This window comes from Schistocerca nitens, chromosome 2, assembly GCF_023898315.1.
Source record: "Schistocerca nitens isolate TAMUIC-IGC-003100 chromosome 2, iqSchNite1.1, whole genome shotgun sequence".
NCBI lineage: Eukaryota > Metazoa > Arthropoda > Insecta > Orthoptera > Acrididae > Schistocerca > Schistocerca nitens.
The window spans coordinates 1,027,473,613-1,027,491,212 of NC_064615.1; the positions used below are offsets into that span (position 1 = coordinate 1,027,473,613).

The 17,600-nt window shown below is 37.9% G+C and overlaps 1 protein-coding gene across 1 annotated transcript in view; it reads left to right on the forward strand.

The window, feature by feature from the left end:
* LOC126237376 (dynein axonemal heavy chain 7) overlaps positions 1 to 17,600 on the forward strand; it is a 1,033,797-nt gene that overhangs the window by 842,733 nt on the left and 173,464 nt on the right. Inside the window, exon 51 of the mRNA XM_049947460.1 lies at positions 279 to 462. Within this exon, the coding sequence (XP_049803417.1) occupies positions 279 to 462 (184 nt within the window). The remainder of the gene's footprint in view (positions 1 to 278; positions 463 to 17,600) is intronic.

Consider the following 17,600-nt stretch of genomic DNA (forward strand, 5'->3'; position numbering starts at 1 on the left):
AATATGCCAGGTATTATAGTGTTTAAGTGCATTGCAATAATATTTTTAAACAATGGAAAATCCAGGATGTAATGTAACAGTACTATGAAAAGGATAGTTGCTACTCACCATATAGCAGAGATGCTGAGTCACAGATTGGCACAACAAAAGAACTGTGAGCTTTCGGCCAGCAAGGACAACACACACACACACACACACACACACACACACACACACACACACAATAATAATAATAATAATACTTTTGTTATATATTTTTCTCTATATTTGTTTTGCAGGGCATTCGAGTTGATTTTGTGGACAGCATTGATAAATGGAAAAGGGTATTTGATGACCCAGAACCACATAATTGCCCATTGCCAAAACCTTGGAATGACAAATTGAGTAATTTCCAGAAAATGTTGATCTTCCGATGCATTCGATCAGATAAAGTGGTGCCTGCTGTCCATAGATTTGTCCTTGGTATTTATGTTTGAATATTCAGCACATTTATTTTTTAATGTCAATGAACTATAGTAATTTTATAGGCTCTGTGTCTTTAAATTACATTTTGAATCACTGATTTATCGGTAAAGCACTGAACTCTGCTCCAGCAATATATATGGAAAGAACATTTGTAGGGTCTGGATAGCAGAGGGAGATATTGATAAATGGAAGCTTTTTGTCAAGATATGAATTAGATGTTTTTAAGTCAGCTGGGAAGAGTATTATATTTATTTTTGTATATGTGTTCCATAAATTGTACAGTGGTCATCACAGAATGGGTGAGAGACTTTTCATTATTATTCTTCCAAAATTTACTTGTACAGTATGCATCAACATAATACTTGACTGGACAGCTATTGAATAGATTTTACCTACCACTGAGCCCTGCAAACCACTTTGAAATTCATACTGAAGGGTAGCTCCTCTTGAAAAAAGTACTAAGATTCCCTTGCATGCTGTTTGCATATGAAGTATGGGAAGAATTGCTGCTTAAATGTCTCTTTGCACAGTGTATTTAGTCTAATGTACCTTTGTGATCCCTATGGGAATGATACTTTAGGGATTGTAGCATATTGTTTGCTTAATACTAGCTCTTGAAACTTTGTATGTTGGTTCTCTTCAGGTGTCTGTAAGATCAGGTTTCTCAGCATTTCTCTGATGTTATCCTGCTGGCCTTTGTTGCATACACTCAATATTGAATGTTAGTACTGTTTCGCACACTTAAGTAATCTTCTATGATGGATTGCACAAGTGCTTTGTAAGCAATCTCCTTTGCAGCTGAGTTTCTCATGACCCTACTGATGAAAGAGGTCTGCAACTGACTAGCTGCACTTGAATTTGAAAATCCATCTTCTTCTTCTTATTTGCCATGTCCCATGTCCTTATGGGATTGGCATGTTGTATCAATTTCGACAACGTTAGTGGTAGTTAGTGGCTGGCTTCCCTTCTTGGTACCACCACTTCCACCCCGGAACTAAATTTATGTGCCTCATCAATCTGCATCTGTAGTAAATCTCATGTTCAAGTGTGAGAATTTTTTCTAAATGTTTGCATAATGTGTAAATGTGTAGTATGTATGAGTATCTGAGGTGTGACATGAGTACCATCCTGGTATTTACCTACTTGGGTGTAGAAAACCACCTGAAAACCATATCCAGGCTGGGCAGCACACCAGGCCCCCACTGGCCAGATTTCATCCAGGGCCTGCACATCTCCCTATGTCCTGGAAGTGGCCACTTCACTTGCTTGGTAATCTGGGATGGTGCATTGGAAAACCAGTCTATCAGTTAAATAATACACTTTAGTGCTGAAGAAACTGTTATAGGCATGCTTATTCAAATACAGAGATATGTAAACAGGCAGAATATGGTGCTACAGTTGGCAATGCCCATAGAAGACAAGAAGTGTCTGGCACAGTTGTTAAATTTGTTACTGCTGCTACAATGGCAGGTTATCAAGATTTGAGTGAGTTTGAATGTGTTGTTATAGACAGCACATGAACAATGGGACACAGCATTTTTGAGGTAGTAATGAAGTGGAGATTTTCCTGTACGGCCATCTCATGAGTGTACCATGAATATCATGAATCAGGTAAAACGTCAAATCTCTGACATGTTGTGGCTGGAAAAAGATCCTGCAAGAACAGGACCAACGATGACTGTAGGGAATTGTTCAACATGAGAGAAGTGCAACCCTTCTGCGGATTGCTGCAGATTACAATGCTGGGCTGGGCTGTCAACAAATGTCGGCGTGCAAACCATTCAACGAAACATCATTAATATGGGCTTTCGGAGCCAAAGACCTACTCTTGTATCCTTGATGAATGCACAACACAAACCTTTACACCTTGCATGGGCCCATCAACACCAACATTGAACTGTTGATGACTGGAAACATGTTGCCTGTTCGGACGAGTCTCATTTCAAATTGTATCAAGTGGATTGATGTCTACGAGTAGGGAGACAATCTCAGGAATTAAATGATCCTGCATGTCAGCAGGGGACTGTTCCAGCTGGTGGAGGCTCTGTAATGGTGTGAGGCATGTGCAGTTGACACATACGGAAGCATCCTGTCTGATCACCTGCATCCATTCATGTCCATTGTGCATTCTGATGGATTTGGGCAACTCCATATAGACAATGCAACACCCCACACATCCAGAATTGCTACAGAGTGGCTCCATGAACACTCTTCTGAGTTTAAACACTTCCGCTGGCCACCAAACTCCTCACACGTGAACATTATTAAGCATATCTGGGATGCCTTGCAACAGGCTGTTCAGAAAAGATCTCCACCCCTTCGTACTCTTATGGATTTCTGGATAGCCCTGCAGGATCATGGTGTCAATTCCCTCCAGCACTACTTCAGATAATAGTCAAGTCCATGCCATGTCAAATTGTGGCACTTCTGTGTGCTCACGGGGGCCCTACACAATATTAGGAAGGTGTACCAGTTTTGTTGGCTCTTCAGTGTGTATGTACTAACTACAAAATGAGTACATGGTAACAAGTTATATACATAATATTTGTATTGATATACTAAAGGAAATTCTTTTGTAAAATATAAATGATGTAAGGAGTAAAATTAACAAGTAATCTTTAGACTGTTGTACACATAAAAATATTTGAGAAAATTGGTAGCTTTTGGAAAAATCCTCCTTCAAAGCTGTATTAAACTACAGAGAAACTATCTGCTGACCTGCTACCCTTATTCCTTAAATTATTTGTTGTAAGTATTAACAACAAGTAATTATTGATATGTACATTATCACTTAAAAACATGAAATTATTTCTGATAATAACCCAATTTGGAAACTTGCATTTAAAAATTTGTCAGCAGTTCCAAAAATGTACTTGGTATTGTTCTGAATATAGATTCCCTGGTTATAAAGCATCTAAAGTATCTGTTCTTCGGCACCATGACCGACCTCATTTGAACTCTTCTGTCAAGAGAGTTAATTTGGAGCTGGAACGGCTGCTTATGTCGGGTGCAGGGTCACACATTGGTGTGGTTCCTGTTGATTCTCTCAATGGGTGGATTATACTAGGCATGGCCTTCACCTCAGTAGGAAGGGTAAGGGTAAATTGGCTGGGAAAATAGCAGGAAAGTTAAAGGGGGGAGGCACTGTCATTAGTGGTAAAATACCAGTGGTTATAGGGTTCAGAAAAGATCCTTTTTTAAGGTAGGGAGGACAGAAAGAAAGCAAATTTTAAGAGAGGTTACAACTGAGGCAAACCTCCAGTTTGAGAAAGAAACCAAAAAACATAATTCTAGCTTATTACATCAGAGTAAACAGCTATTGGTTAAGAATTTTCAACAGTCAGCAGATATTTTAACTCAACCCAATTTTGACTCAGTCAATGTGAAATGTCAGCTATCTTTATTGCATCAAAATATTCAAGGACTGAGAAATAAAATTAATGAATTAACTATCTGCATAGATGAATTAGAGTCTTCAAACCCAGCTGACAAGACCCTTTTTTAAGGTAGGGAGGACAGAAAGAAAGCAAATTTTAAGAGAGGTTAGAACTGAGGCAAACCTTCAGTTTGAGAAAGAAACCAAAAAACATAATTCTAGCTTATTACGTCAGCGTAAACAGCTATTGGTTAAGAATTTTCAACAGTCAGCAGATATTTTAACTCAACCCAATTTTGACTCAGTCAATGTGAAATGTCAGCTATCTTTATTGCATCAAAATATTCAAGGACTGAGAAATAAAATTAATGAATTAACTATCTGCATAGATGAATTAGAGTCTTCAAACCCAGCTGACATAATCTGCCTCTCTGAACATCATGTGACCACTGGTATAGAACTTTTAAGTGTTACAGGATTTAAGTTAGCATCTCACTTTTGTAGATCAGAAATGGAGAAAGGAGGAGTTGCCACATTCATCAGGAACTGTCATAAATTTAAGAACATAGACATTCGTAAATTTTGCCTAGAGCAGCATATGGAAGCGTGTGCAACAGTAGTAGAATTTCACAAAAAATCCTTCATAATATTAAGTGTATATCGAGCACCTGCAGGTAACTTTAACCTGTTTGTCAACCACCTTGAAGCTGTAGTGGCCCATTTAACAACCAAAAACAAAGAAATAGTGGTTGCTGGTGATTTCAATGTAGATTTCCTTAAAGACTCTCCCAATAAGAACTTATTTGAGTTAGTAACACTATCATTCAACTTACTTCCCACTGTAAGTTCCCCACTAGGGTAGCCAATTGCTCACAACACAGCCATTGATAATATATTTATAGAAAAGTCCAATGAACAAAATTATATTCCAAAACCAATAGTCAATGGCCTCTCAGACCATGACATGCAGTTCCTTCTGTTAAATGTCAATACTTAACAGGAAATAAAATCTGTTAAATCTGAGTTCAAGAGGGTAATCAATAAGCCAAAAATTGATTATTTTAGGACACTCCTCAGAGACATTCACTGGACTGGTGTTTACAGTGCTTATGGCATGAATGAAAAATATAACACTTTTGCTAATAAAGTATTCAAACACCGTTTTCCCCCAAAACTTACCAAGGTTAGAGCAAAGTCTACAAAGAAGCCATGGATTACTCGAGGAATAGGGGTATCTTGTAATTCCGTTCAACTGCTCTTCCAAGTCCTTTGCTGTCTCTGACAGAATTACAATGTCATCGGCGAACCTCAAAGTTTTTACTTCTTCTCCATGAATTTTAATACCTACTCCGAATTTTTCTTTTGTTTCCTTTACTGCTTGCTCAATATACAGATTGAATAACATTGGGGAGAGGCTACAACCCTGTCTCACTCCTTTCCCAACCACTGCTTCCCTTTCGTGTCCCTCGACTCTTATAACTGCCATCTGGTTTCTGTACAAATTGTAAATAGCCTTTCGCTCCCTGTATTTTACCCCTGCCACCTTCAGAATTTGAAAGAGAGTATTCCAGTCAACATTGTCAAAAGCTTTCTCTAAGTCTACAAATGCTAGAAACGTAAGTTTGCCTTTTCTTAATCTTTCTTCTAAGATAAGTCGTAAGGTTAGTATTGCCTCACGTGTTCCAACATTTCTACGGAATCCAAACTGATCTTCCCCGAGGTCGGCTTCTACCAGTTTTTCCATTCGTCTGTAAAGAATTTGCGTTAGTATTTTGCAGCTGTGACTTATTAAACTGATAGTTTGGTAATTTTCACACCTGTCAACACCTGCTTTCTTTGGGATTGGAATTATTATATTCTTCTTGAAGTCTGAGGGTATTTCGCCTGTCTGATACATCTTGCTCACTAGATGGTAGAGTTTTGTCATGACTGGCTCTCCCAAGGCCATCAGTAGTTCTAATGGAATGTTGTCTACTCCCGGGGCCTTGTTTCGACTCAGGTCTTTCAGTGCTCTGTCAAATTCTTCACGCAGTATGTTATCTCCCATTTCGACTTCGTCTACATCCTCTTCCATTTCCATAATATTGTCCTCAAGTACATCGCCCTTGTATAAACCCTCTATATACTCCTTCCACCTTTCTGCCTTCCCTACTTTGCTTAGAACTGGGTTGCCATCTGAGCTCTTGATATTCATACAATTGGTTCTCTTCTCTCCATAGGTCTCTTTAATTTTCCTGTAGGCAGTATCTATCTTACCCCTAGTGAGACAACATTTGTCCTCTAGCCATCCCTGCTTAGCAATTTTGCACTTCCTGTCGATCTCATTTTTGAGACGCTTGTATTCCTTTTTGCCTGCTTCATTTACTGCATTTTTATATTTTCTCCTTTCATCAATTAAATTCAATATTTCTTCTGTTACCCAAGGATTTCTATTAGCCCTCGTCTTTTTACCTACTAGATCGTCTGCTGCCTTCACTACTTCATCCCTCAGAGCTACCCATTCTTCTTCTACTGTATTTCTTTCCCCCATTCCTGTCAATTGTTCCCTTTTGCTCTCCCTGAAACTCTGTACAACCTCCAGTTCTTTCAGTTTATCCAGGTCCCATCTCCTTAAATTCCCACATTTTTGCAGTTTCTTCAGTTTCAATCTGCAGTTCATAACCAATAGATTGTGGTCAGAATCCACATCTGCCCCTGGAAATGTCTTACAATTTAAAACCTGGTTCCTAAATCTCTGTCTTACCATTATATAATCTATCTGATACCTTTTAGTATCTCCAGGATTCTTCCAGGTGTACAACCTTCTTTTATGATTCTTGAACCAAGTGTTAGCTATGATTAAGTTATGCTCTGTGCAAAATTCTACAAGGCGGCTTCCTCTTTCATTTCTTCCCCCCAATCCATATTCACCTACTATGTTTCCTTCTCTCCCTTTTCCTACTGACGAATTCCAGTCACCCATGACTATTAAATTTTCGTCTCCCTTCACTACCTGAATAATTTCTTTTATCTCATCATACATTTCATCAATTTCTTCATCATCTGCAGAGCTAGTTGGCATATGAACTTGTTCTACTGTAGTAGGCATGGGCGTTGTGTCTATCTTGGCCACAGTAATGCATTCACTATGCTGTTTGTAGTAGCTAACCCGCACTACTATTTTTTTTATTCATTATTAAACCTACTCCTGCATTACCCCTATTTGATTTTGTATTTATAACCCTGTAATCACCAGAACAAAAGTCTTGTTCCTCCTGCCACCGAACTTCACTAATTCCCACTATATCTAACTTTAACCTATCCATTTCCCTTTTTAAATTTTCTAACCTACCTGCCCGATTAAGGGATCTGACATTCCACGCTCCGATCCGTAGAACGCCAGTTTTCTTTCTCCTGATAACGACATCCTCCTGAGTAGTCCCCGCCCGGAGATCCGAATGGGGGACTATTTTACCTCTGGAATATTTTACCCAAGAGGACGCCATCATCATTTAATCATACAGTAAAGCTGCATGTCCTCGGGAAAAAATACAGCTGTAGTTTCCCCTTGCTTTCAGCCGTACATTTCAAGTAACTTCCATAATATGAATGTGACCCTCACTAGCGCAGCAGAAATAATGTCCCTCATAAAATCTTTAAAATCAAAAACATCTAGTGGGTGTGATGAAATATCAGCAAAGTTAATTAAAGAATGTGGATCTGAGCTAAGTAACATATTAATCCATCTGTGTAACCAGTCGTTTATCAGTGGAACATTTACTGAATGGTTGAAATATTCTGAAGTTAAGCCAGTGTTTAAGAAGGGAGATAAAAAAATAGCATCAAATTTCCGTCCAATTTCACTGTTGCCAGCATTCTCAAAAATTTTAGAAAAAATAATGTACAATTGGCTTTATAACCATCTTATCTCAAATAACATACTGTCAAAGTCGCATTTCGGATTTCTAAAGTGTTCTGATATTGAGAAGGCCATCTACACTTACAGTGAAAATGTGCTTAATTCATTAGACAAAAAATTGCAGGCAACTGGTATATTCTGTGATCTGTCAAAGGCATTTGACTGTGTAAATCACAATATCCTTTTAAATAAATTAGAATATTATAGTGTAACAGGAAATGCTGCAAAATGGTTCAAATCTTATATCTCTGGCAGGAAACAAAGGGTTTTATTAGGAAAGAGACATGTATCAAGCTATCAGGCACACCCAACTGGAAACTAATTACATGTGGGGGGCCACAAGGTTCCATTTTGGGGCCCTTACTTTTTCTTGATTGTATCAATGACCTTTATCAGTAGCATTACCAGATGCCAAGTTTGTTTTGTTTGCCAATGATACAAACATTGCAATAAATAGCAAATCAAGTATAGTGTTAGAAAGATCAGCTAATAAAATATTTGTGGACATTAATCACTGGTTCCTAGCCAATTCTTTGTCACTAAACTTTGAAAAAACACACTACATGCAGTTCAGAACTTGTAAGGGGTGTCCCACGAGTAAATGCCTAACATACGATGACAAGCAGATAAAGAAAAGGACAGTGTTAAATTCTTGGGACTACAGCTTGATGATAAATTCAGCTTGGAGGAGCACACCACAGAACTGCTGAAGCATCTAAACAAATCTCTATTTGCAATTCGAATTCTGTCAGACATAGAGGATATAAAAATGAAGAAGCTGGCATACTATGCTTACTTTCATTCCATAATGTCATATGGGATTATTTTTTGGGGTAATTCATCAAGCCAAGCTAAGTTTTCCAGGCACGAAAATGTGCAGTAAGAGTTATATGTGGTGTGAACTCAAGAACATCCTGCAGAAGCCTATTTAGGGAACTAGAGATACCAACTACTGCTTCCCAATATATTTATTCCTTAATGAAATTTGTCATTAAAAATATATCACTTTTTCAAACCAACAGCTCAGTTCATGGAATCAATACTAGAGATAAGAATAATCTTCACAATGATTTAAAGTCACTTAGTCTTGTACAAAAAGCTGTGCATTATTCAGGAACAAACATTTTCAGTAACTTGCCAGCAGCCATAAAAAGCTTAACAACCAATGAAATTGAGTTTAAGAGACGCGTAAAGGATTTATTGTTGACCAACTCCTTCTACTCCATTGATGAATTTCTCAGTAAAACCAACTGATTTGTGTGTGTATATAAGTACAATATAACTTCTGCACAATTTCAGCGCAGTAATGTGTAGTGTGTGTGTGTGTGTGTGTGTGTGTGTGTGTGTGTGTGTGTGTGTGTGTGTGTGTGTAATCTAACTTCTGCACCATTTCAGTGCAGTAATGTGTTCATTGTAAATAAGTATTATAGTAGTTGTATTACACGTTTAATACCATATAAATAAATAAATAAAACTTTTTTATTTTAAATTCAGTGCATTAGTATTTGTAAAATGACTCTTTCATATAGTGTTCATTAAAAAATGATGATCATCCCAGGGACCAGTGGAATAGTACATTAGCTTATTTGTTTTAGTTGTAAATATTTGTCATGTATTGTTGTTTTTCTGACACGTTCTACATCCTGGAGGACCTCCTCACTATGGATCAATTGGAATGAAAGTAAATCTAATCTAATCTAAATCATGGGAAATGGGTAGAAAATTTTTAACACCAGTGATTGCAAAATGTACTTGGATCAATTATGGTTCTGTAATTCCTAGTGACCGCCATTTTCATTTCTGTTGGCAAATGTGAACATTGCATTGCTTTGCTTGAGAGTTGTGTTCTGTAGGGAGATGGGAAACCAGATATGAATGAAAACATGCACTTAGAAGCGCTGGAAAGTATTCCCAACTGTATAAATAGTTTTCAGCAATGTATACTTGGACTTACTCTACAAATGGTTCCTATCACTCATTTCTGTATGACACATTTTTTTGGAGTCATCCTACAAATATTACCATAGCACATAATGTAATTTTCGTAACCAAAATATGCAGCCTTTGTGATTTTGTGGTCACCGCTATGAGAAACTACTTTTGAGGAAAAAGTAGTCTAATTGAATCTTTTCACATTGTTATGTAGGTGGAAGTCCCTGTTTAGCTCTAAGATGCAACTGCTCATTACTGTATGCCATTTGTAAATCTCTTTGGATCTTTGTAGCTAAAGTAAAACTAAATAATGTTAGTCTTGCTTAGTGCGTGTGGGAGGAAATTGATAGTAAACTAGCTGCAGACCATGGAAACTAGGTTATTAGTGTCCGTAGCCAGCATATTTTCAGTCACTAAACTGGTGTCTTTGTCAAACATTGTTAATTTACACATGCTATTCACAGCTGCTTGCCTGTTGTTGGCATAAACGAGAAACAAAAGGGGGCTCAAAATAGAACTTTGTACTTCATCGTGGACAGCTCCAAAATCTGATGTGAGAGTTTCTCCTGATTTACAGTCCACCCCTTTCGAATTACCTTTCTAGCAATGAGGTGGAATTTCACCAACTACCCTAACAAGTCACTGATGCCATAGTACTGAGAATTCTCTAACAGAAGATCAGATAATATAATCAAAGATTGTAATCTGATCTCAGAATATACTCACTAGCAGACAATTCTTGTTTAGGTATTCACAAATGTAGGTTTGTTGCCCAGTTGATACATTCTTATTGACCATTAAAAATAGGCAAATTGTTTTACTTTCTTTGCATTAAACGTTTTCAAATACTTATGAAAATTCAGATGGAGGTGAAATTGGCATGTAGTTGTTCACATTTCTGACTCCACCTTTTTCAGAAGAGATTTCACAATGGCATATTTCATTACATTAAAAAGTAATGAAAACTTGTTGACATCCTTTGCCTCAACTAGAGTTGATCTACATTCTGTCTGTTCAGTGACATTTAGGAAACATTTATTAAATATCCTTTCAAATTCCTGCTTACCTATAAGCCCTTAACATAAAATCCCAAGCTAACTCAGTTTTGTTACTTTGATAGAAACTTAAAATCATGAGTATACTCAGGCAACTTAAGAAGAGATGTTTGAAAGAATAAAACCTTACTTATGTCCTTTTCAGTGCTTATAGTTAAGTGTTCAGCTGCCAATCTGACTGTTCTGTTTCAGTTGAAGTTGAGGTGTTCGCCACTCGATACCATCTTTACTGTGTGAAGCTATGGATACTCAACAAAAAGATACATGGTTTCAGCCTCTGTCCTGTATTGTTGTTTAGGCAGTACTTCTGAAAAATTGTGGATATAGTAATCCTGAGTTTGCCATTGAATTTAGTAGCTTATAAAGTGAAGAAGAATGTGATGTTACTTCATTAAAGAGTAAAAGTGATGACACTTCATCAGTTAACTCAGAGCTGCTCACCAATGGTAGGAGATAATTATATCCGCTGTCTTAAACCCAGCTCCTCCAAGATTTCTGTTCACAAGAAACCACTGTGAAATCATAGCTGAACTTCACATCTACACAGAAACTATAAATGATTAAGTGTCAGGATATTTTAGTCAAAGTGCAGCACATGAGTATGCGATCTTCAAAAATTTATGACATCATTATTTTGAGCTTGAAAAGCTATTCTTATCTGTCTGTATGTACTATCATTCATTATAGGATGTGTCTCATTAATAAAAAGTACTCTTTCTTGGAATGTAATTAGAAAAAGAATCAATGTTAAGGAGTTAGTTTCATTATTATTAAGGCAGAGGACGGTATTGAAAGCCATACTGGAAGCTACACCAAGCTTACTTCTTATTGTATTTCACATATGTTTAATTCTTTTACACTTGAATTATCAATTTTTCTAAGCAAATATTTTGTTCAATCACCCAGTTTAAATTTTTATGATTATTGACAGTTTTTTTCTTTATTTTAATTTGGGTGACAGATTTTCTTTTTTATTTGAAGTTCTCAGTTCAGTACATAAATCTTCCATCCCTTTTATGATGTTTTACTCCTTATAATGATCATGGCTTCTTTCCCTGCTCGTGTGGTGAACATTCATTCAGTACATTCATTATGAAGAAATATTTTCAAATAGAGATGCAGTTTCATTACTAGATGTGTTGAAGCTAGAGTTGACATCAGATTACAAATGTAATGAGATATGCCTAGCACATTGTGGGTTGTGAGTTTTAACATACATCCCTCTTCAAGAGAAAGGTCAATACTAACTTGCCTGACATCACAATTTTATAATCAAGTTTTTATCTCTGTAGTTGTCACTAATTAATGAGCTAGAATTGACAGTGATTGTAGTAAGGAAGTCTACTATCTGAATTAAGTGGAACTGATCTCAAAAGTTGTTCAAGACAAAATTTTTAGTCAGAGCCAAGTAAAATTCTATCTTAATATTAGCAATAGCCATAATATCCTTCACTGTTCCTGTTAGTTTCCACCACAGAAGTTTACATCGAATGGTGCAACATTGGAAATTAATAGAGGGAGTGTCTGCTGCTTAGCTGACTGGTAACATGCTTGCCTACGATGCATTGGGCTCGGGTTCGATTCACAGGCGGGTTGGAGATTTTTCTCCCCCCGTAGACTGGGTGTTGTTTTGTGCTCATCATTATCTCATCCTCACCGATGTGTAAGTCACCCAATGTGGCCTCATCTGAAATAAGACTTGCACCCAGTGGCCAAATTTCCCTGGACAGGGCCTCCTGGCCAACAATGCCACATGATCATTTTATTTCAATAGAGAGAATTGCATATTTAGATGACAAGATGATGCACTGCTGTGCATTCATGCCACCTACCCATCTATTCTAGCGCAAGATCACATTTATACCAGATGGTGCATCACCTGGCAGAAATTGCATTGTGAGCTGTAAGCGTCCTAGGGCAAGAGTTTTCTCTGCCACATGCTTCGTTACCACAGCACCTGAGTTTTACCCGAAAAGCATGCTATAGGAAATGCTCCCAATCCTTGGCACATCCAATGCTGACACTGAGCTCTCTATATAACCAGTGCAGTGATTACATCTACATCTACATCCATACTCCACAAGCCACCTGACGGTGTGTGGCGGAGGGTACCCTGAGTACCTCTATCGGTTCTCCCTTCTATTCCAGTCTCATATTGTTCGTGGAAATAAGGATTGTCAGTATGCTTCTGTGTGGGCTCTAATCTCTCTGATTTTATCCTCATGGTCTCTTCGCAAGATATACGTAGGAGGGAGCAATATACTGCTTAACTCTTCTTTGAAGGTATGTTCTTGAAACTTTAACAAAAGCCCATACCGAGCTACTGAGCGTCTCTCCTGCAGAGTCTTCCACTGGAGTTTATCTATCATCTCCGTAACGCTTTCGCGATTACTATATGATCCTGTAACGAAGCGCGCTGCTCTCCGTTGGATCTTCTCTATCTCTTCTATCAACCCTATCTGGTACGGATCCCACATTGCTGAGCAGTATTCAAGCAGTGGGCGAACAAGTGTACTGTAACCTACTTCCTTTGTTTTCGGATTGCATTTCCTTAGGATTCTTCCAATGAATCTCAGTCTGGCATCTGCTTTACTGACGATCAACTTTATATGATCATTCCATTTTAAATCACTCCTAATGCGTACTTCCAGATAATTTATGGAATTAACTGCTTCCAGTTGCTGACCTGCTATTTTGTAGCTAAATGATAAGGGATCTATCTTTCTATGTATTCGCAGCACATTACACTTGTCTACATTGAGATTAAATTGCCATTCCCTGCACCATGCGTCAATTCGCTGCAGATCTTCCAGCATTTCAGTATAATTTTCCATTGTTACAACCTCTCGATACACCACAGCATCATCTGCAAAAAGCCTCAGTGAACTTCCGATGTCATCCACAAGGTCATTTATGTATATTGTGAATAGCAACGGTCCTATGACACTCCCCTGCGGCACATCTGAAATCACTCTTACTTCGGAAGACTTCTCTCCATTGGGAATGACATGCTGCGTTCTGTTATATAGGAACTCTTCAATCCAATCACACAATTGGTCTGATAGACCATATGCTCTTACTTTGTTCATTAAACGACTGTGGGGAACTGTATCGAACGCCTTGCGGAAGTCAAGAAACATGGCATCTACCTGTGAACCCATGCCTATGGCCCTCTGAGTCTCGTGGACAAATAGCGCGAGCTGGGTTTCACACAACCGTCTTTTTTGAAACCCATGCTGATTCCTACAGAATAGATTTCTAGTCTCCTGAAAGGTCATTATACTCAAACATAATACGTGTTCCACAATTCTACAACTGATCGACATTAGAGATATAGGTCTATAGTTCTGCACATCTGTTCGACGTCCCTTCTTGAAAACGGGGATGACCTGTGCCCTTTTCCAATCCTTTGGAACACTACGCTCTTCTAGAGACCTACGGTACACTGCTGCAAGAAGGGGGGCAAGTTCCTTCGCGTACTCTGTGTAAAATCGAACTGGTATCCCATCAGGTCCAGCGGCCTTTCCTCTTTTGAGTGATTTTAATTGTTTCTCTATCCCTCTGTCGTCTATTTCGATATCTACCATTTTGTCATCTGTACGACAATCTAGAGAAGGAACTACAGTGCAGTCTTCCTGTGTGAAACAGATTTAGAAAAACACATTTAGTATTTCGGCCTTTAGTCTGTCATTCTCTGTTTCAGTACCATTTTGGTCACAGAATGTCTGGACATTTTGTTTTGATCCACCTACCACTTTGACATAAGACCAAAATTTCTTAGGATTTTCTGCCAAGTCAGTACATAGAACTTCACTTTCGAATTCATTGAACGCCTCTCGCATAGCCCTCCTCACACTACATTTTACTTTGCGTAATTTTTGTTTGTCTGGAAGACTTTGGCTATGTTTAAATTTGCTGTGAAGTTCCCTTTGCTTCCGCAGCAGTTTTCTAACTTGGTTGTTGTACCATGGTGGCTCTTTTCCATCTCTTACGATCTTGCTTGGCACATACTTATCTAACGCATATTGTACGATGGTTTTGAACTTTGTCCACTGATCCTCAACACTATCTGTACTTGAGACAAAACTTTTGTGTTGAGCCGTCAGGTACTCTGTAATCTGCTTTTTGTCACTTTTGCTAAACAGAAAAATCTTCCTACCTTTTTTAATATTTCTATTTACGGCTGAAATCATCGATGCCATAACCGCTTTATGATCGCTGATTCCCTGTTCTGCGTTAACTGTTTCAAATAGTTCGGGTCTGTTTGTCCCAAGAAGGTCTAATATGTTATCGCCATGAAGTCGGTTCTCTGTTTAACTGCTCAAGGTAGTTTTCATATAAAGCACTTTAAAAAATTTCACTGGATTCTTTGTCCCTGCCACCCATTATGAAAGTTTGAGTCTCCCAGTCTATATCCGGCAAATTAAAATCTCCACCCAGAACTATAACATGGTGAGGAAATCTACTTGAAATATTTTCCAAATTATCCTTCAGGTGCTCAGCCACAACAGCTGCTGAGCCAGGGGGCCTATAGAGACATCCAATTACCATGTCTGAGACTGCTTTAACCGTGACCTTCACCCAAATCATTTCACATTTTGGCTCTCCGTCAATTTCTTTCAATACTGTTGCACTTCTTATCACTATAAACACGCCTCCCCCTTCGATGTCCAGCCTGTCTCTGTGGTATACATTCCATTCTGAGTTTAGGATTTCATTACTGTTTACGTCTGGTTTCTTACATGTTTGAATCTTAACTGCTTGCTGTAGTGCTACAAGACAGATGCATGAGCTGTGAGGACATCAGAGGCGTGTCAGTTCTGCGTGCCTATAAGAAGACAGTATTGCAGGCACCCCTTGACACCTATGGAGGACTAGTTGGCATGGGACTGACACAATATTTTAGGACATGTATTATTCAGTACTTCACCACTGTAGCCTTTCTAATTGTGGAGTATCTGCATCACAAATTCCATTACGTTATAGCGAGTGCAGTTGAATTGACCATTTAGTGATCTAGGTAACCTGCTGCGGTACTATGTGTGTGGCTGGCAGAGGAGTATCAGCCTCATGGAGTTCATTATGATACAGTGAGTGCAGTATGATCCATCCCTCCCTGTACTAGTAACCCCTACTGTGGCACCATGCATCCAGCCATTAGAGACAAAATCTGAATGTTGTTAGATAGATTGCATATGATCCGTAACTTCATTATTGTGCCATGCAATTGATTTTGCTAGTCACTACATGCTCAATTCATAAATTGTACATATTTTTGCCTTGTTCATTTTTGTTAGATTAGATACGCTCATGTTACCTGTGTAAATCCAGTTATCAGTGTGTTGCACAGTTCTTCAATTCCTTTGTTAAATTACACAAATTTTCTGTTCTCTAACAATAGTACTGATGTCCTTTCAGTTGTCTAAACAGAAATGTTAACTGACGTTTCTGATGGACATTAGGCACTCATGACATGTTCTGGTGTACCAACTATTCTGATATTCCTTTGTTCATAGACATTTTTATAGGTTTCTGCAACTGGTTGTGCCTTTTTAACGTTCCAGTAAAGGAATTGTTCAAATCCAGATGCTCTTTCATCACACAGTTCCTTGATTTAATGTTCCCTTTTACCCTGCTCACCCAGTAATACTAGTGTATCTGCCTGTCATGTTCAGTGAGGAACAAATTCCCATTGGAGAATCTATAAGATGTTTAGAGCTGTGAATCAGTACATGGTTTTAAAACACACACACACATATATATTATGTCTGCTATATTAAGTTGCTAATATAACTGTCACAAGAAGGTAATTAATGTGATTGTAGTAATAATATGTTATTTTGAAAGGTAATTAATGTGATTGTAGTAATAATATGTTATTTTGGTGAGCTAGTTGTTCAGATGTGAGTCACTGGCTCATGGTCCAACACACATTGGTTATTTATTATCATGTGATATAGGTGAATAATTAAAACTCATGATGTGACATGGAACATCATGGATATGTTTTTCAAGAATTTAAACGATTAAGGCTGGTTTTCCTTGCTGTCTAATTCTTGATTCCTGCCCATATCTCCTCATGGTCTCCTTGGGCAGAAGTGATATACACCAAGATAAAACCATTATTCAGGTGGGATCAACATAAGATATCTCTCTTCTACTAGTTGCTCTAAAGATGTTTAAAAAACTCAGCTACAGCTAAACAAATTCAAAAGTTTCTCACAGTAAGTGACATGATTTTTAAAGCCCAGTTTGGCTTTCAACAAGAAAAAAGGACAGTAAATACAATCATTAGTTTATTCAGAAGATATGTTTCACTTTAGATAAGAGTGAAAAGATCACAGAAATATTCTGTGACTGGACAAAAGCATTCAATTAAGTGAATCTTTCCCATATACTACAGATGTATATGATTATGAACAGTACTTTACAGTGTTTCAGCAAAGAGTGGGTGTAACATCAGATTCAGGAAATTACTCCTGTGAGTGTAAAATAATTTTCTGAGGAGTCCATAGGGTTTGATATAGGGTCCCAATCTGTTCCTATTCTATGTTCATGAACCACCAGTTACTACTCATATTCACTCAGTCTTCGTTATAATTGAAATGACATGCCTGAAAAAATCAAATAAAGTGTCACTGGTTCTAACAAAATGGACTACAGCTGAATGTCACTAAAACACATATGGTGTAATTTGGAACTAAATCATCACATAGAGAATTTCATACTTCCTGTGCATCAGACTCTGTGCCCAAACAACAGAGTATGCTGGGTTAAAAAGTTACAATAAACTGAAGGGCAGGAATATATTCAATGTGTAACTTGGTTCACAGAAAAGACTATTCTTTATCCTTCTAGCAGAGAAGTTTTATTT